The 20,263-nt window shown below is 39.6% G+C and overlaps 1 protein-coding gene across 1 annotated transcript in view; it reads right to left on the minus strand.

The window, feature by feature from the left end:
* LOC134673212 (alpha-mannosidase 2) overlaps positions 1-19,373 on the minus strand; it is a 46,209-nt gene extending 26,836 nt beyond the window's left edge. The window contains exons 1-9 of the mRNA XM_063531161.1: positions 19,211-19,373; positions 18,202-18,359; positions 17,172-17,489; positions 16,347-16,494; positions 14,870-15,044; positions 11,985-12,286; positions 9,626-9,711; positions 8,316-8,416; positions 7,859-8,036 (exon numbers count right to left, since the gene is read on the minus strand). Of these exons, the coding sequence (XP_063387231.1) occupies positions 7,859-8,036; positions 8,316-8,416; positions 9,626-9,711; positions 11,985-12,286; positions 14,870-15,044; positions 16,347-16,494; positions 17,172-17,489; positions 18,202-18,336 (1,443 nt within the window). The 5' untranslated portion in view covers positions 18,337-18,359; positions 19,211-19,373. The remainder of the gene's footprint in view (positions 1-7,858; positions 8,037-8,315; positions 8,417-9,625; positions 9,712-11,984; positions 12,287-14,869; positions 15,045-16,346; positions 16,495-17,171; positions 17,490-18,201; positions 18,360-19,210) is intronic.
* Positions 19,374-20,263: the final 890 nt, after the last annotated feature.

The raw sequence follows: 20,263 nt of genomic DNA on the forward strand, positions 1-20,263 counted from the left end.
TGACAAAGCCAATTCAACAATTGGAGCGAAATAAAACATAAACCTATATTTTGTTTTTTTACGTATTTCGGTCGAATTATGCAACGCAGCGGGCCGCTCGTCGTGTCCTTCGGCCGGCCTCGGCAAGCCTCGGCTTCGCCTTCCCCGCGCCGCGCGCCGCACGAGTCAGCCCTAAGCCACTTACTCACATAATGACGCGTGTACAGACGTGCCGTGCACACATATAAACGCAAATGATTTTCGATGTATGGCGTGTCCGCCCTGTGACACTAGCTACAGCACTCACCTCTGCGTTCCAAGCCTCGTTATTATTAATATAGTCTATGATCATCTCGTAGTTCTGGTACTGGTTGTCCCACTCGTTGGAGCGGTCGTAGCGGAAGTCGTCGCCCAGTGGGAACAACACTACGTTGCTGCGGTAGAGCTGGGCCTTCTTACACTGGTCGAGGATCAGTTGCGACCTAGGTCACATGTGAACACTAGTTACAGCACTCACCTCTGCGTTCCAAGCCTCGTTATTATTAATATAGTCTATGAGCATCTCGTAGTTCTGGTACTGGTTATCCCACTCGTTGGAGCGGTCGTAGCGGAAATCGTCGCCCAGTGGGAACAACACTACGTTACTGCGGTAGAGCTGGGCCTTCTTCTTCTGATCTAAGGTCAGTTGCGACCTAGGTCACATGTGAACACTAGTTACAGCACTCACCTCTGCGCTCCAAGCCTCGTTATTATTAATATAGTCTATGAGCATCTCGTAGTTCTGGTACTGGTTGTCCCACTCGTTGGAGCGGTCGTAGCGGAAGTGGTCACCCAGTGGGAACAACACTACGTTACTGCGGTAAAGCTGGGCCTTCTAGATCTAGGATCAGTAGCGACCTAGGTCACATGTGAACACTACCCATACAACCATTTCCAGTCGCCGTTACGACGCGGTGTAGACACATCTTGTGTCGACACCGTCTGTTTCGGTCACAATTCCAGTCGCAGAGTCGTCGCCGTGTCGACACAGTTACCAGAAATGGGGAAGGGTCGACACATGACACAAAGTGACATAAAGTGTGGTCGCCGTGTGCACACATTGTTTCGGGTTTGCGACTACTTTATGCCAAAATCATTCGTTCATTCGTTCATTTTGTTCCTGTCAAATGAAAACTGTCAGATGGAAAAATACTTAAATAAAAATAAGTGACATTAATACGCCATCCCTAAAACGGATTACAAGACGTAATTATATATTGTTTGCATTTATATTACAATAGGACTTAAATTATTATGGGGAATTAAACTGCTCGAGTGATTTGATAAACTAAGTGTAATATAATCAACGCGCCACCACATTGTTTTAGTTTAGCCGGAAATGAAATTGTTTACTTCTCAGTGCCTGTGTTCATAAATATATTATTTGATGCATTTTTAGTACTTCGATGCGTATACTATACTTAAATAACAGAAATAACGCTTGACATACTACGAAACTTGTTAATTATGATGTATAAATATGGTTTAAGGCTGAGAAATATTGCAGTCACAAAGTAGTCGCAAATGTTTCGACTTTGTGTCGACTCTGTGTAGACACATGACACGCGCTGTCAAAAGTAATAACAAAGTTACTGGATTTGCAAAATGGCTCCTTGTGTTCATTTGTTTTCAGATATTCTCAAAGTGTAAAAATGCCGTGGTCAGAGATGGGACTAATAGATTAACTGTTTATTCGACTAATTAATGGAATAAAAAAATTTAATCCTCACATTTTAATCGCGATTAGTTTAGTCGACCTAACATAGATTGAAATTGAATTAATCTGAATATTAATCGAATAAATTATCGATTAAATCTCGATTGAAAGTTGACAGGGGGACATTTTTGTACGTACTTAAATGGAATAGGATTTGCATGTAAATATTTCCCACCTTTTCGGGGCGGGGACAAATTTTGGATGTATTCCCATTTATTCCCGCAGGGAACAGATGGAATAGGATTTGAAAGTAAATATTTCCCATTTTTTCCCACCTTATTGGGGGTGGGGACAAATGGGCACACAATTTTCGGATGTATTCCCATTTATCCCCGTAGGGAACAGATGGAATAGAATTTGCATGTAAATATTTCCCATTTTTCCCACCTTATCGGGGTGGGGACAAATGGGAACACACAATTAGGATTGTTCATTTTTTTTCAAATGTTCTATTTCGAAAACCATTTCGAGATATAAGGTTTTTAAACAGTTTCCGACATTTGCTGCAATATAATAATTGAGGATTGAAGATATTTCAACAAATATCCTTATGACCTTAGTTTGACCTTCTCCTGGGCTGAATGTAAAGTCATTGCATAATAAAAGTTATCGAACCATAGTAAATAAATCCGTCACTCACGTATTGTCAAAGTTATCATTGTCATCGATTGTCATAACAAAATTTTTCAGTTAAACCGCTGCGCTTGTTTGTTACAATTTGATTTATAATTAATACCTAAACAGTAGATTTCATTGCTTAGTAATATATCAAAAACGTTGTTCCTATGTGTGGGAATGATTCACAAAAATAATAGTTCGAATCCACGAAGACTACGACGTGAAAGATGGTGCCGTGAATTAAACTTGGAATACCTACCTACTTCACGTGTTACACACAGTATTGCTGTGAGAATCACGTTGATGTAAGTATAAAATTAATATTAATTTACTACAATTAAGTATTTAAAAGCTCACTTTATTGGTAGGGTCGTGGTATCTATTTATTTTCTGTGGTAATGTAGCCAGAGTATCTAAAGGCAAACCGTTAAACAGAGATGGTTCCTACTAGAAAGAAGGAATATACAAGAATACATAGCCATACTCAAAATTCAGCCTGAAACTGCTTTAAAAAGATATAATTTCTAATTTCCAGGTACATGTTGCAGTTCAAGCTGCTGATATCATGGTGGACAAGACTTAATAAAGAGTTGTGAATAATAAAACATGATTTTGTTTATCTACTTTTTTATTAATTTGTGAAATATGTTATAGGTATATGTTTCCAAAAAAAATAGTAACTTTACATTAAATGTATATTTATCATGTTCTGCACGAGCATCTGACAATGATGGCTTCTTGTTGACCATCCAGAAGAGAAGTGTATGGTTTGTTATTTACTCTGTTCCCAGGCATTATTTACGGTCGTAAAGTATTACGACGATTAATAATTAATATGACGTTCGTTTCAATACAAAATGCTCAACTTTGTTCTGGGCCCAAGTGCAGTTACATATCTCACAGCTGTATCTAAATAGGAATCACGATGACCTGAAATAATAGGATATAATTAGCATAATTGGCATGTTCCTAATATAGTAGTATAAGTATGTAGTACAATATCCTAACAATGGTGACAAGCCGGCAGAAAGCACCCGCTGGGTGCTAAGCTACCTTTAGCAATGGACGCTTGTAACGATTTTATGAATTCAATCTTCTTACAAATCGAATCAGTTAAAATATATATGATGTAGGTAACTTACATTTGTATTTTTGCTCCCTTGATTTCAGCCAAGTTATGGTTGGAGTTGGATGCTATATGGATACATACTCCAATAAAACTAAGTTATATTATATAACTTAGGCAGATTTCTGGAATCAGCTTTCTCAAACTCGTTTATTTTGAATCATTAATTTCAAATAAACAATTGATTCAAAATAAACGAGTTTCCCATTCCAGGCGATTGTTATTTATAGAAACTCGCGACACTGACATTGTCGACAGGTGACATTACAATCAATTGACAATGACAACTATTTTTTTAATGCTTGTTGTTGCTTGTGCATTATCCTAATCAGCCGACGACATGTAATTTACGAGAAGTCGTATCTCATATTTTCAATAAATTATAAATATTCAACCGAGCCACGAATTACTAAATCATTCAAATTGGTATCTTAAATTAACCTATATTTTCAGAAAATAAAATAAAAATGGGGGTCTAAAAAAAATGAACAATCCTAATTGTCAGATGTAATTCCATTTATCTCCGCAGGGAACAGATGGAATAGTATTTGCATGTAAATCTTTCCCATTTTTTTCCCACCTTATTGGGGGTGAGAACAAATGGGAACACTCAATTTTCGGATGTAATCCCATTTATCCCCGCAGGGAACAGATGGAATAGGATTTGCATGTAAATATTTCCCATTTTTTCCCACCTTATCGGGGTGGGGACAAATGGGAACACACAATTGTCAGATGTACTCCCTGGCGTGACAATGTGACGTAACGTGACAGGTGCGACATTTCGACAAGTCTCATTGTTGCTGACGTCACAGGCATCCATGGGCTACGGTTATCGCTTACCATCGGGCGGGCCGTATTCCTGTTTGTCACCATCATTGTATTATTTTTAAAAACTTTATTATATCGACAAAAACAGGTATTTCTTTTGCGATGTTTATGATGATAATGATGAAAATTGTCACAAGATTTCAAAGAACTTTCGGTAATTCTTGAGTTCTGTGTCGGAATTTTTGTCGTATTTCTTGTGACAAATGTCATTAGCTTCGCAAAATAAGTACTTATTAACTGGCGATATAGTGGAGTTTTTTTTTAAATTAACATGATGGTGGCAAACAACCACACCGCCCGTCTGATGGTAAGCGATTACCGTAGCCCATGGAGGCCTGTGACGTCAATTACAGTGATGTAGACAATTGTTGGACCTGTCACGTCCTAAAACCTATAAAACGATATTCATGACGACTTTTATGACAAAATGCGTAGCCGCCATCTTGGATTATAAAATGGTCATCATTTTAGAATTCTGCACTCCCTAAAACCTATAAATCGACATCCGTGACGACGCAAGTTATCTTTATTTTCAGATCTAACCAATTGCTACAGAATACAAAGGACAAAAAAAGAAGCAAGGAGGTAATGAAACAAGCAAAAATACTGATGATTCCTCGACGCAATTGGATGATTCTTAAATTGTGTCCAGATTTTCTTGTCATAAAAGTTTTTATTTTTCACATATAACTCACAAAAGCTCCGTGACATTTCGATCTTGTAATTTTTTTAATGTTTTTGTTTATATATGCGTATCTCAGTAGAATAATATAATCAAGGTATGTTTATGTTTGATGATTGAAATAGTAACTCTAAAAATTATATTTGTGTCTTATATTCCTGCCGATGACTTTTATTTTTCCTTTTCCTTCTACACAAGTTAGGCCAAGTAATAAGAATTTAGGGCTCTCAATTTTATCTTGACTTCTACATCAGTAAAGCTACGAGGCCATGTTTGGTATCGTTGTCGTATAAATTCACAGTACCAAATTTAGTTATGGTATCACATTGACACCATTCCGAAGTAAAAACATATAAACTTATTAAAATACTTTCTTTTAAACTCCTCTTCACGCTTAAACTGCTGAACAGTTTTAATTTAAAGGTACACATATATTTTGAGTCCCGAGACAGGACATAAGTAATAAGTTACCTCAAAAATCATCCTTTAAAGGTGTGAAATGTGGTGCAGGGGGGAATTCAGAATTGAATTCTTGAAGTTAATACTTACTGTTTAAGTTTAGGTTTGAAGTCATGTTTTTTATAATTTTCAACTAAATCAAAGATGTAGAATTGTAGACCATCCCAAATTTCATATAAATCGGTTCAGCGGTTATTGATTTTCCGTACAAATTTTCACGCCAATTTTCACACCTTCAAAAGATGATTTTGGTTATAAGATCTATCCTATGTCCTGTTCCGGGACGCAAACTATTTCTATACCAAATTTCAACGAAATCGGTTCAGCGGTTAAGCGTCAAGAGGAGTTTAAAAAATACCGGCTAAGTGCGAGCCGGACTCGCGTATTAAGGGTTCCGTACATTAAGTCCGCCTCGCGCTTGGCTGCACATGTCTAATACGTTTTCCTGTCATCTTAATAATCGTGATAGGTAAAGGACTATTTTGTGTATTTTTTTCAAAATTTAAGACCTAGTAGTTTCGGAGATAAAGGGGGGGGGGCAATGGTCATTTTTTGAGTATAAAATCAATTTGTTTACGTTACATGTCCGTCTTTGGGTCCCTAATTTACATATATGTACCAAATTTCAACTTAATTGGTCCAGTAGTTTCCGAGAAAATAGGCTGTGACAGACGGACAGACATACAGACGCACGAGTGATCCTATAAGGGTTCCATTTTTTCCTTTTTGTGGTACGGAACCCTAAAAAAATTGTTTTTAAATTTTGTGGAACACGGCCTAGCACCTTCACTGATGTAGAAATCAAGATAAAATTGAGAGCCCTAAATAAAGTTTCAAGAGCGGATATCTCAAAAACTATTCAATATATGGAAAAAATTGACTAAATAAACTTGTAACAAATTAAATTAACTTTCATTTTGTATAAGTGGCCATGTCGCTACGATGCATAGTTTCCGAGATAGTTATAATCGAAAAACCGGAAAATGGGACCTTCAAAGCCCCCTCTCTCCCCCCCGCTCAAAGGCTACGGCCGAGGACTTTACGATTACGAACGACGGACGATATGTTCACCTCCTAACTTGTCCAAACCAAGTTAAGGAGTCAAAAATTGTGTTCCGAGCATTTCCCTCTATAACTTTATTGAGCATTCGTTGCCTGACCTAGTAGCGTATTGGATTTCTTTAAAAACTTTTCTGTAAAAGGTTGACGGGTGTTGGATGTTTATATGGTTTTGGTCGATTTTTATCATTCGCATCGCCCATGATGACTTACTAGAATTACTTACGAGCACACGAGACACTAATAGTAGTTTGACAAACCTTGGTTTTCAAGAGGTATTTTATATTGACATTTGCTGTCACAAATTTGCTGTCAGATTTAGTCGCAAACCGCACGCAAAGTGCACACAAATGTGTCGACACCTTGTTACGGAAAAGTGTACACACGGCGACGACACTTTGTTTCGAAACAATTCTAGACACATTGTGTGGACTCTGTTACGACACATCTGACATTTAGTTACCACTTTGATGATTCTGCGACTGGAATGGTTATATGGGTAGTTACAGCACTCACCTCTGCGCTCCAAGCCTCGTTATTATTAATATAGTCTATGAGCATCTCGTAGTTCTGGTACTGGTTGTCCCACTCGTTGGAGCGGTCGTAGCGGAAGTCGTCGCCCAGTGGGAACAACACTACGTTGCTGCGGTAGAGCTGGGCCTTCTTCTTCTGATCTAAGGTCAGTTGCGACCTAGGTCACATGTGAACACTAGTTACAGCACTCACCTCTGCGTTCCAAGCCTCGTTATTATTAATATAGTCTATGAGCATCTCGTAGTTCTGGTACTGGTTGTCCCACTCGTTGGAGCGGTCGTAGCGGAAATCGTCGCCCAGTGGGAACAACACTACGTTGCTGCGGTAGAGCTGGGCCTTCTTCCGCCACTGGTCTAGGTTCAGTTGCGACCTAGGTCAAAAGCTACACTAGCTACAGCACTCACCTCTGCGTTCCAAGCCTCGTTATTATTAATATAGTCTATGAGCATCTCGCAGTTCTGGTACTGGTTGTCCCACTCGTTGGAGCGGTCGTAGCGGAAGTCGTCGCCCAGTGGGAACAACACTACGTTACTGCGGTAGAGCTGGGCCTTCTAGATCTAAGATCAGTTGCGACCTAGGTCACATGTGAACACTTGTTACAGCACTCACCTCTGCGTTCCAAGCCTCGTTATTATTAATATAGTCTATGAGCATCTCGTAGTTCTGGTACTGGTTGTCCCACTCGTTGGAGCGGTCGTAGCGGAAATCGTCGCCCAGTGGGAACAACACTACGTTACTGCGGTAGAGCTGGGCCTTCTAGATCTAGGATCAGTTGCGACCTAGGTCACATGTGAACACTAGTTACAGCACTCACCTCTGCGTTCCAAGCCTCGTTATTATTAATATAGTCTATGATCATCTCGTAGTTCTGGTACTGGTTGTCCCACTCGTTGGAGCGGTCGAAGCGGAAATCGTCGCCCAGTGGGAACAACACTACGTTACTGCGGTAGAGCTGGGCCTTCTTCCGCCACTGGTCGAGGATCAGTTGCGACCTGGGACAAGGAAATGTGATTTAAAATTTATTGGTGCGTATAGATATTTTATTTTTACAGTATTCTGCCGAATCACCATTCACCATGTAAATGCTTTTTATTTTGCTAAAATCCCATTTCTAATATTCCTTCACTGAATAAAAACAAAATTGTTCTTGGGGTTTTCGGAGGCGATAAATCGATCTAGCTAGGTCTTTTCTCTCGGAAAACGCGCATCTTTGAGTTTTTATATGTTTTCCGAGCAAAGCTTGGTTTCCCAGATATTGATAATGTGCATACCTCTCATGGACGTTCTTTTGTATAATTTTTCTAGGCGCCGTACCCCACGGGCAAGTGACGCCATTTCCTGGTAGACGTTTGAAATCGAACTGGCAGCAAATCTACAAAATAACATACAATTTTAATAGTAAATTTAAAGATAACGGAATAATAAATGGAATGACAGATTAACTGATTAACACATATATTTTATAAGAAATAAAAGGAATGAAATAAAATACACAGTATGGCACAAGTAAAACTACTATGGATATAAAATGCTTAATATTACAACGTGCCGTATTGTGCTGCTACTCTCTACTCTACGGTTCAATAAAATAAAAATAAATAATATTTCAGCTTATATACGTCCCACTGCTGGGCACAGGCCTCTTCTCATGGGGTGTGTAATGTTTAATATAATTATAAAAAAACTATCATACATTTGTTATAACGCCATTTGATATATTATTGTATGTTATAATGTAATTTTTATCATACGTTTCCTTTAATATATTGTGATTTCATCTAAATTGTCATGATATAATGCCTAATGTGATATAATTTTCAAATATTATAAAGACATGTTTTATAATAACATTTGTTATATTATATTTTTGTATAACGTAATACTTCATACAATTTTATCAAGTATAAATACATATATTGTATAACCTTTTGTGTCATATTTCATATACTGATAACGTAAAGTTTTACATACTTTTTATAACTAGTACGCAAGCCTACTGCTTTTGCTAGCTATTTTAACCTAGGGAGGTCACAGTTCTAACCTAACCTAACCAATCTTTTCACGTTTTTCGTTCTGCGGGGGCCGCAGTTCAAACCTAACCTAAACCACTTTTTTGTTAGAGTATTTTATTCTACGGAGGGTCAAAGTTCTAACCTAACCTAACCCTCCTTTTGTTAGGTAGTTATTCGTTTATACATAAATAGTCGCAGTTCCAACCTAACCTAACCCATTTATGTCATGCAACTCTTATGCCATACAAATAATTATGTGATGTCACTTGTTATAACAAATAATACACTTTAGGGTATTTAACCATTATGACAATGTATATTAGGGGAAGTGTAAATATACCTTATGATCATTATATCAATAATAACATTATGTATACCGTTAATTAGGTATTACGGTAGTATGCCATTTATTACGTTATTCCAAATAACGATATATCAAACTATAATATATGAAAAGCAATTATAACAAATGTAATGCACCCCTTCTCATGCGCGAGAGGGCTAGGGCTATAGAGTCCATGTTAGCCCGACGCGGATTGGGGTTCAATACGAATAAAAAAATAAATTACATTGGGATCAGGTCCGCACGAATGAGGAACGTCGTAGGAGTAGAATGGCATCATGTGAGTGAACATATCAGTCTTACCAACGCCATCTGAAATTAATACAAAAGTTTATTCACTATATCAAGTTTCTTTACATGTTACATTACCATTAACAAAAAAAACCGGGCAAGTGCGAGTCGGACTCGCGCACGAAGGGTTCCGTACCATAATGCAAAAAAAACCGGGCAAGTGCGAGTCGGACTCGCGCATGAAGGGTTCCGTACCATAATGCAAAAAAAAACGGAAAAAAATGCAAAAAAAAAACGGTCACCCATCCAAGTACTGACCACGCCCGACGCTGCTTAACTTTCGACGACTTCAAAAATGACGTTTGTTGTATGGGAGCCCCACTTAAATCTTTATTTTATTCTGTTTTTAGTATTTGTTGTTATAGCGGCAACAGAAATACATCATCTGTGAAAATTTCAACTGTCTAGCTATCACGGTTCGTGAGATACAGCCTGGTGACAGACGGACGGACGGACGGACAGCGAAGTCTTAGTAATAGGGTCCCGTTTTACCCTTTGGGTACGGAACCATAAAAATAAGCTACTACAAAAAATGCTGCTGCAATGGCTGGAAAATGTCAAAGGTTTGCATAGATGGCGCCATCATAGCTTGCCCCTTTCTCCAGTTGAGTTCTATAGTCAGTCCGTAAAAAGTCTGCAGCGATTTTGATAGCCCACGCAGTGCAAGTGTCATTTTAAACGCCAAACTTCTATGGAATCATGACGTATACATAACACTTACACTGCGCGGGCTATCAAATCTGCTGCAGACTTTGTTTGGTGCGACTCTATGAGATTTGGCTTAAAGCGCTGGCATCCAGAGTATAAAGCAAGAATTAGACACACTTTTAAGGGTTTGACATGGCAAGCTATGCTGCTATTTGCTAAATACTTCGACCGGCCAACCCCATTTTAAGCCTTTATAAGGTAGAGGATAGTTATTTGTACAACAAGAGATCAAAGTTTGATATTTCTTCGAGTGCTTATTTTGAGTCCCGTGCAAGCGAAAGATTCTATAATAGATTCACGAGCGTAGCGAGTGAATCTAATTTAGAATCTTGAGCGTAGTAAGGGATTCAAAAGCGCACGAGAAGTAAATAACTTTGATCTCGTGTAGTACACAAAATTTTTCACCCTAAGCAGTGAGAACATACCTAGAGGGACAGAGATAATAGAACCCAAGTATATCGAACTTGTATTAGACCCCGCCAGGACCCCGCATGTTGAAATGACATTTGACTATAAAAGTCACTTGAATGACATTTTGTCTCACTCTGTGAGCAAAATGCGATTTTGCTCACTCATACTATCTCACTAAGTGAGCAAAATGCGATTTTGCTCACTGCGTGAGACAAAATGACTCAGTCAGCAAAATCGCATTTTGCTCACTGTTTTTAAGAAGCAAAGTACCCTTGTTCGATCTGCTGAGGTGAAAAATATATTTCCCACCTGATTTTGAACTTTATTTCAAAGGGATAGGGTTCAATTTTGCATAATTTCTGACTCCCTTATGCCTTATAAAGGGTTAAGATACCATCATTGTTCAGTCTTCATAAGCAATTCCACTTCATCGAAAAGTGATTTCGGCAAAATACGAGTTACTATAATAACTGCCCAAAACAAAAAAAAAAGTTAGATTCCTTTTAAGATCTCGGGGGCAGTACTTATACTCTGTATCTTTAGGTCTTCCTCGCATTATCCCGGCATTCTGCCACGGCTCATGGGAGCCTGGTCCGGAGCGGGGTCCGCTCGACAACTAATCCCATGATTTGACGTAGGCACTAGTTTTACGAAAGCGACTGCCATCTGACCTTCCAACCCAGAGGGTAAACTAGGCCTTATTGGGATTAGTCCGGTTTCCTCACGATGTTTTCCTTCACCGAAAAGCAACTGGTAAATATCAAATGATATTTCGTACATAAGTTCCGAAAAACTCATTGGTACGAGGCGGGGTTTGAACCCGCGACCTCCAGATTGCAAGTCGCACGCTCTTACCGCTAGGCCACCAGCGGTTTTTTACTCTTTATCTTTAGGTATTTAAATAAAAGTAAACAAAATCTCTTCTCAAATTGCTCCTTAAGCCAGTTGAGGGTAGATGAAAACATTACATGATCAAATAATGTAGGTTAAAGTCAGGTCGTTCAGTAACTGATCCAGCCGTTTTTGTATTTGGTTGGTTAACCAATAAATGTTCAAACTACCCGAACATGAAGAAATTATTTACTTTTATTTAAATACCTAAAGATACGGACATAGACATAACACAATTTCTAAAGTCAATAACTCTATTAGAATACATTCTACTAAATTCTTACCCCACAACTGCCTCCATTTAAACTCCAACTGCCTGTTCAGCGCTAATTCCTTCTTCACTCTATAATGCACTCTCTGTATAATAGAGTTCTCGAACCCAGCCAACTTGAGCAAATAGGGTTGTGAACTGGAATATCCGAACGGGTCTATGGACCACGCGTTTCTGGGCGTGTAGCCAAGGTTGTCGAGCAACCATTGGTGGCCCGTGGTGAGCTGCTGGATGATGGACAACCAATGGGAGTTGGCTTCGTCGTTCATCACCCAGCCGCCGGTCACGATCTCGATTTGGCCGGATTTTAGGAGGCTGAAAGAGAAAATATAGAATTTAGTTCTGAACCAACTATAATTATTATAATAAACAATTACAATTTTATTGTTTTCCAGTTATTAATATACAAAACTAAAGAAAACAATTTGATTTCAAACGTAAGCTGTACACTACATAAATTAATAACTATTATGTGGAAGAAAATATGTTCCTGAACATAAATAAATACGGCTACCTAAAGATATATGGTCAAGGCCAGTTTTAATAAATTTTTGCAAAAAAATTTTTTGTTCATATTTCACCGACTTGTCTGACGAACGAAATAAGTTCCAAATGTAAGTATACAACTTGTACAACATGAATCAATTAGGTTAGGTTGGCTCTCTTTTTCCGGTCACTATTATGTGGTTGCCGTGTTAGAGGTGATTTTAAACCGATTTTATGCAGGCCCGAGGCCCTTAAGCAGTCTGCATACCAGGCTTGGGTATTAGCCCGCGATACCAAAGCTGGCGCACAGAGGGTTCGCGCGAGGAAAAAAGCCTTTAACTCAGCTGCCAAGTCCTGCAAACGGGTGCTTCGAAAGGCTCGATTCGACCACGTCAGTCGAATAGGGGCCAAACTCGCCTCCTACCCTCCTGGTAGCAAGCGGTTCTGGTCCCTGTCGAAAGCGGTCGAATCCAACTTCTGCCGACCCACATTGCCACCTCTGCAGAAACCTGATGGGACACTGGCCCACTCCGCGACAGAGAAAGCAAACTTGTTTCTTTACTAGCTTCTCTGTTTGCGAGCAATTCACGTCTAGACGCAGGCTCAAAACTTCCACCTACGCTACCTCAATGCAGTTCCTCTATGCAGAGAATTGCTATTCATCAAAAAGAGGTACGCCGAGCTCTGCAGAATCTTGACGTGAATAAGGCCAGTGGACCAGACGGTATACCTGCACGTGTACTAAAGCAGTGTGCGCCTGAGTTGTCTTCTGTACTGACACGCCTGTACCGCCTCTCTCTCCAAACAAGAACGGTGCCGAAATCCTGGAGGCTTGCAAACGTGCAGCCAGTACCCAAGAAGGGTAGTCGTGCTGATCCCTGCAATTACCGACCAATCGCCATTACCTCCATGCTCTGTAAAGTCATGGAAAGGGTACTTAACGGCAAGCTGCTGGCATACCTCGAAGCAAATGATCTGCTCAGTGACCGTCAATATGGCTTTCGCCGAGGTCGGTCTACTGGGGATCTTTTAGCGTATGTCACGCACTGCTGCAGCGAGGCCATCGAGAGGAACGGTGAAGCGCTTGCTGTTTCACTGGACATCTCGAAGGCCTTTGACAGGGTTTGGCACGCAAGTCTCCTTAGCAAGCTTCCTGCATACGGCATCCCTGCTGACTTTTGTAGCTGGCTATCTGATTTCTTGAGTGAACGGTCGATCAGAGTAGTTATTGATGGCTGCTCTTCAGACCTCATGGCCATTGACGCCGGTGTTCCTCAGGGGTCTGTTCTCTCCGCAACCCTTTTCCTGCTCCACATTAACGACATGCTGCAACCCAGCATTGTAGGTTATGCAGATGACAGTACGGTTGTTGAGAGATATTTGGCTGGTGCAGGGGACAGCAGGGAGGATATACGTTCACAGAGAGAGGCCATGGTTGAGCGAATGAACTTGACCCTTAGTCTCGTTTCCCAGTGGGGTGATGACAATCTGGTCACGTTCAATGCCTCCAAAACGCAGACGTGTCTATTTTCCGCAAAACGGAGTCCATTCGACCTGACTCCTTCTTTCCGGGGTGCATCTGTACCTATTGCCGACAGCCTGGAACTCCTCGGCATGGAGCTGAGTTCAGTCCTCAGCTTCGGCAGCTTCATTGAGTCTAAAGCACAAACTGCGGCCAGAAAGCTGGGCGTCCTAAATAAGGTGAAGCGATACTTCACACCTGGACAGCTTCTAACACTTTACAAAGCTCAAGTCCGGTCGTGTATGGAGTATTGCAGCCACCTGTGGGATGGCTCAGCTAAATACCAACTCGCCGCTTTGGACTCAGTGGAGCGCAGAGCCAGGAGGATGATTGGCGACAAGAAGCTAACGGCTAAGCTTCAGTCTTTGGCCCATCGGCGGAAAGTCGCCAGCCTGTCGGTATTCTACAGGTTGCACTTCGGGGAGTGTGCCCAAGAGCTACACGAGCTTATTCCACCGTCCCCATTCTACCATCGGACTTTTAGACGCACGGCCGGTTTCCATCCTTACTTGGTAGATATTCCACCAATTCGCACGAAGCGCTTTTCTTCTACTTTCCTTATGCGCACTGCCAAGGAATGGAATTCCTTGCCGGCGTCTATATTTCCGTGTTCTTATAACCCGGCAACCTTCAAATCAAGAGTGAACAGGCACCTTCTGGGCGAGCTCGCTCCATCGTAGGCCACGTCTACGCCTCGGCTAGTCTGTGGCCATAAGTAAGCCCATTCATAATAAAAAAAAAAAAAAAGTGTATAGAGAGCATTGCGACAATCCTGTCACAAATAAGGGTTGCCAGGCTTTTAAATAAAATAAGAAGGGAAGACTTTTTATAACTCATAAACTCATCTTTTGAAACTACTTAGTTTGCGGAATATCCACAATATATCTCACCCTTTAAATATATCCTTCTCCTTATCCGAGGCGTCGTTGTCCCACCACAGAGCAAGAAAGCTTGTCTCCGCCCAGATGAACTTCCGGCCGACCCCGGCCGCCATCTTTTCCACCATGTTGGTGAATATCGCTCGCGTCTGCGTCTTGTAATAATTCTCGAAGGTTTTCAACCATCCTGTAAAGTCAATTTATTTATTTATTTAGAAATTTAATTCAGGCAACAAGGCCCATATTACAAATACCTTACAGACTAACATACATAATGTATTTTTTAAACTTAAAACTAAACACTATTTATAGTTCGTTTTTTTTAGCATTAGAAAGAACTTGCAAGAAGGTAAGCGATCTTGACACGTCTTTTAATTGAAAAATGCTGTTTAAAAATCAAAAACTATTACTTATGAAAGCAGAAGAATATAAATGATCGTATTAGATTCATAATTGTTACATATTTGCCCTAATTTATTTTTAAAATGTGTTTTTCAATTAAAAGACACATCTAGATTGTTTACCTTATTTCTAATGCTAAAAAAAACGAACTATAGTCGACAAAACGGCGTGGCTCCGTTGCACCGGCTGTTCTTGTGTCGGATTCGGCAGTTTGCCCCGGAACCTTGTAATGAATTAATGAATGTTGTTGTGTGTGCCGAATGTTGTGAGTGTAAAGATGGTTAGAGCAGACGCACAGATTGCGAAGATTGCAGGCTCAAGGCTCGGAAGCTTACATTTTCCATTATTTCCCTTAATATAACATTTGGAATACCTATCGCTCGCAGACGTATCTGCTTGTTTAAAAATGGATCCTGTAAAGTTTTATCGAGCATCAGTTATGTAATTAATTAATTATTAATCAACTACCTTCAGAATTAATGTTATTTGCATGTAACCTCTTAGCTCAGACTCGATATTTATCACTTTGTCTTAGTTCTTGTTGAGTGTTTTTCAAATAGTTACCACTAAAGTTTCTTTTCTTTTGAGATGAGATTGTAGTATCAAATTCAAAAGAAGTACTGAACTCATTTACTTAATAAAGTAAGACTGTTTTACAAAGTTATCCGTAAAATTTCGTGACAATATCAGAAAAAAGAAATGTAAGTACAGGTTATGGCGATTAAATCCTTCTCCTCAGAAAATTTCTTAAAATAGCCACCTCTCATACACACTACTAGCGCATAAGGTAGACTACCTGTAGCTATTGAACTCACAGGCAAGACATCCTCCAGAGTGAGCATAGTAGCGCTACCCCCTCTGCCACAAATATACGGTTACTCCATTTTCGATCAAGTGTCTTTGTGTGACGCCCAAGTGTCTTTGAACGGACCAATCACTGCACGGGACTCGCTCACCTCGTCCCCCGCTCTCCTGTATTTTTGGCAGCATATGTTTCATGAAATAATTGCTCTAAGGTCCATTGTCTGTGATTGAACTGTATTAATTAGAAAGAGACTAGTAGTTAGTTACTATACTATAAGCATACCTGGATCATTATGTGAGTGCGGCACGATGAACACTTTAAGCTTATTTTTCTGGCTCCATTGCTTATCATCATATTCGATCTTCCAGCCCTGCTTCCAGACACCACCATCCTCGTTGTCGAATATTATTCTATCGTACATTGATAACATCTGAAACAAGTGCAAAAGCACAGAATAAATAATAGTACTACCGCCAGGCGTGGCTCACTCCGCGATTTTGTCGCTTTGCTACAGGTAGATAAAAGTACATCCGTTCCACACCAATTTTGGTGGCTAGCCATAAGTCGCGCGTGGCGCTGTCGCCACCTAGCGGCCATATCTGTCCTGACCGTAACAGACGCGTTTTGTTAGAGAGTGAGTCTTCTGTACCTATTAGTACTATTATTTATTGTGCTAGCGTACAGAAAGGACACTTCCTACAAAACCGAAGTTTGACAGCGATTCAAGGACGAATCATGCGATCCCTTCCGGCTATTAGGGTTGTCAAAATTCGATTCAAATTTAAGTTATTATCTTATCTGCGGTCGTGCACGCAAAAGGACGTTAAGTGGTGCCAACTGATAAAAGTCTAAATTATATAATTTTCTGTTATATATTACGCGTCACCTTACAGCTGGGTCAAGATCGTAAGGCCTTCATCACGATAGGAAGACGAAATTATACTCACAGCGGGACTACTCTGGACCAGGGAGGCTAGAGAGAGGAAATACTGCAAGGAGTTGGAGGAAGCCTTTGCCGACGGGGCTGGGGTGGTTAGGGTAGCGCGCAAAATGGTCAATTTGCAAAAAATGCCCAGAAGCATTAAATAACTAACTATATGATCATACCTGTACATCCGTTTTTGGCGTGACATGCTTCTGCATGGGACAGCCAGACTCATTCAACTTCGGCCTCATCTTAGGCGGCTCAGCGACCACTGCCTTAAATTCCTTCATCTCTCTATCCTTTACAGAATGTTTCGGCACTTGCACTTCCTTATGCTTCGGTATTTGCAGAACATTCTCCTGCGGATCAACCCGCTTGGGGAGCTCCGGATGGTCCCCGATTTGATCGATGGCTGATCTGATTTCACCGACTACCGCGTGGTGTTGGTTTAATTCATCCTCTATGTGCCGGAGTTTTGATTCAAACATGGACCATTTGCTCTGAAATTAGAAGTAGTAGAGTTTAACAACAACAACAACAAGAGGTTTTTGTAGAAAAGGTCATTATAAAATATTTGAGTTTCAGAATTGTTGCAAATGAAATATAGAGATAGTTTTTCCCTGTAGTTTTTAGCCATGACTTACGGTAGGTATCAATGAATACTGGGGAAAACTCACTAGTTTTCCCTGGGGAAAACCACTGTTTTCAACTACCATTATATATATGTACCTCATTGTCGAAACTTTGACCAGACACTTAAACATTCGGCAGTTTTTGACCGAAACGGAAACATCGGCCAAATCATGATTTTTATGCCAAAACCGCAACTTTGGTTAGACACTAACTTTTGGTTAAGATGGCAAACTTCTTCTTCTTCAGTCGGTCCCTCAATACTGAGGATCGTGACATCATATCATTCTGTTGAAGACCAGGTTCCTCCATAGGGTTGTATCTTTAGGTATTTAAATAAAAGTAAACAAACAATTTGTACATTTTCGGGTAGTTATAACATTTATTACCATTGGTTAACCAACCAAATACAAAATCGCCTGGATCAGTCACTGCACAACCTGACTTCAACCTACAATATTTGATCATATGTTTACATCTACCCTCAACTGGCTTAAGGAGCCATTTGAGAGTAGGAGTGGGAGGGCCCTGAGGTCCTGAGGCCTTCAACTTTGCCCGTCAAACTTTGCATGGCAAACTTACATCATCTAGTTCCTGCATAGCCGGCTTGATGCTCGGCAGCTTGAAGCTCAGGTCCGTCACCACGTACAGGATGAAGATGAACGCCATGATGCATGTCGCCCAGAACACAGTTGACAGCCGCCTGACACTCATCATGAACTATTTACTGTACTGTACACCTAAAAACATATAAATTGTATGATTCGGTGTATTTTGGAGTACTTTTCTAAATTGCCTTATATCATAGAGAAAAAATACATAGAGAGCTCACTTCATCCTTCAGTTTTAGTACCAAAAAGACTATTATTTTCGTAGTCGATATCTAGCATCGAGTAGCGGATTTATCAGTACTTTACTAATAAGTATATTAGTACAGTAATAGTAATGTATATTAATATTACATTACTATTACTGTAACCAGATATTTACAAGTAAAATTACGGCATTATGACTAACCTAGGTACCTACATTTTGATGTAGGTAGATCATTTTACTAAGGAAAAAAAATCTAGGTAAAAATAAGTGAGATAACATACTTTATTGAAAAAATGACCTTCCAATGTAATCAATATGTCCTTGACCTACTGGATTTCTTATTTCACATAATTGAAATAATATAGAAACGTGTCATACTCTACACTGAACATATTAACAATGAAAAAGCAACAAATAAACTACCACATTTTCACGCATATCTCATAACAAATATTTACACTATAAATTATATTCCACTACATTCTACTAGAAGCTGGTACATTTTTGTATGCATTGTTTACACTCCCAATGACTAAGAGACACGCCGGCACGAAATTATTTACGCTTTTCAAACCAATAACACATAAACAATAGCGCGACCGTCTTAAATAATATTGATTTTACACGACCGTGGTGGCTTTATAAGACTTATAAAGAAACGGATTTTTGCAAGAACGACATGAACGTAAATCATTCAATTACAGTTTGTTATTACAACTGATAACAAGCGGCTGGACGAGTAACTTAAAAATTAATTAACAATACGAAAACTTACTCTTTGACGATTACTTGATCTGCACACTTAATTGCAAAGACACATTTACATTTTAAAGGTTTAGTATTAACGATACTTTAGATTTACACCTTAAATGATATTCTTATTTCATTGCAATAAAAATAAAGAAAGAATCGAGCCAAATAATCTATCGCCCACTCGACACAACACTGTCAGTTTGAAGTTTCCCAGAGACAAAATTGTTTTGACATATATTACTTTTATTAACTTAAGGCCTTCCATCCAACATGCAAACATGAATGCCATAATACCACCGTGCTGTTACCACAGACGGTGTCCGTGAATTAGAGATGCAACGGATAGTTGTTTGGCCGGATACCAGATACCGGATATTCGGCTTGATCATCGGCCGAATATCCGGTATCCGGTCGCCGAATATTCGGCCGGCGGAACTATACCTATTGTACATTTTGGTTTTTCAGGTGCGCATTATGGAGGTTTTGACCTGTTTTGTAGTGAACGTTCGCGCGGACTCATTTCTAGGTTTGAAATGAATGCTCGTGCAAGTAAGTGGAATGTTTAAATTGTTTTAAAATAATAAACGAGTACGATCATAGCCGTGACTGTTTCTTATTCTAATTTTGTTTACTCCGAAATCAAGCAACGTTACTATCCGGTATCCGGCTGGATAGTAGGTCACTATCCGGTATCCAGCCGGATATTAATATAATGGCCCGATAGGCCGGATACCGGGTAGTAACTGAATATCCGGTGCAACTCTACCGTGAATGCCCGACCTTAGTAATTTAAGGGGAAGTTCGGTTAACAAATAATTATAGAATAGTTATTTACGATACTAGTACGCTTGTTAATTAAACTGTAAATATTTAAATAATATTGAGCAGAAATTACTGTCGCATATAGATTAAAGACTATTTTAACAAGTTTTCATAATATTTAAATTGTTAGAGCAAAATGAAATCAAAACGCACTGTGCTTTGTTATCGATTTTGATTCAAACGTCAAATTGTTTGTGAAAGATGGCGTCGAAGGAGTCTCTTGACGTGAGTACTGAATATTTCTTCCTTTTTT

Source organism: Cydia fagiglandana, chromosome 18 (assembly GCF_963556715.1).
Source record: "Cydia fagiglandana chromosome 18, ilCydFagi1.1, whole genome shotgun sequence".
NCBI lineage: Eukaryota > Metazoa > Arthropoda > Insecta > Lepidoptera > Tortricidae > Cydia > Cydia fagiglandana.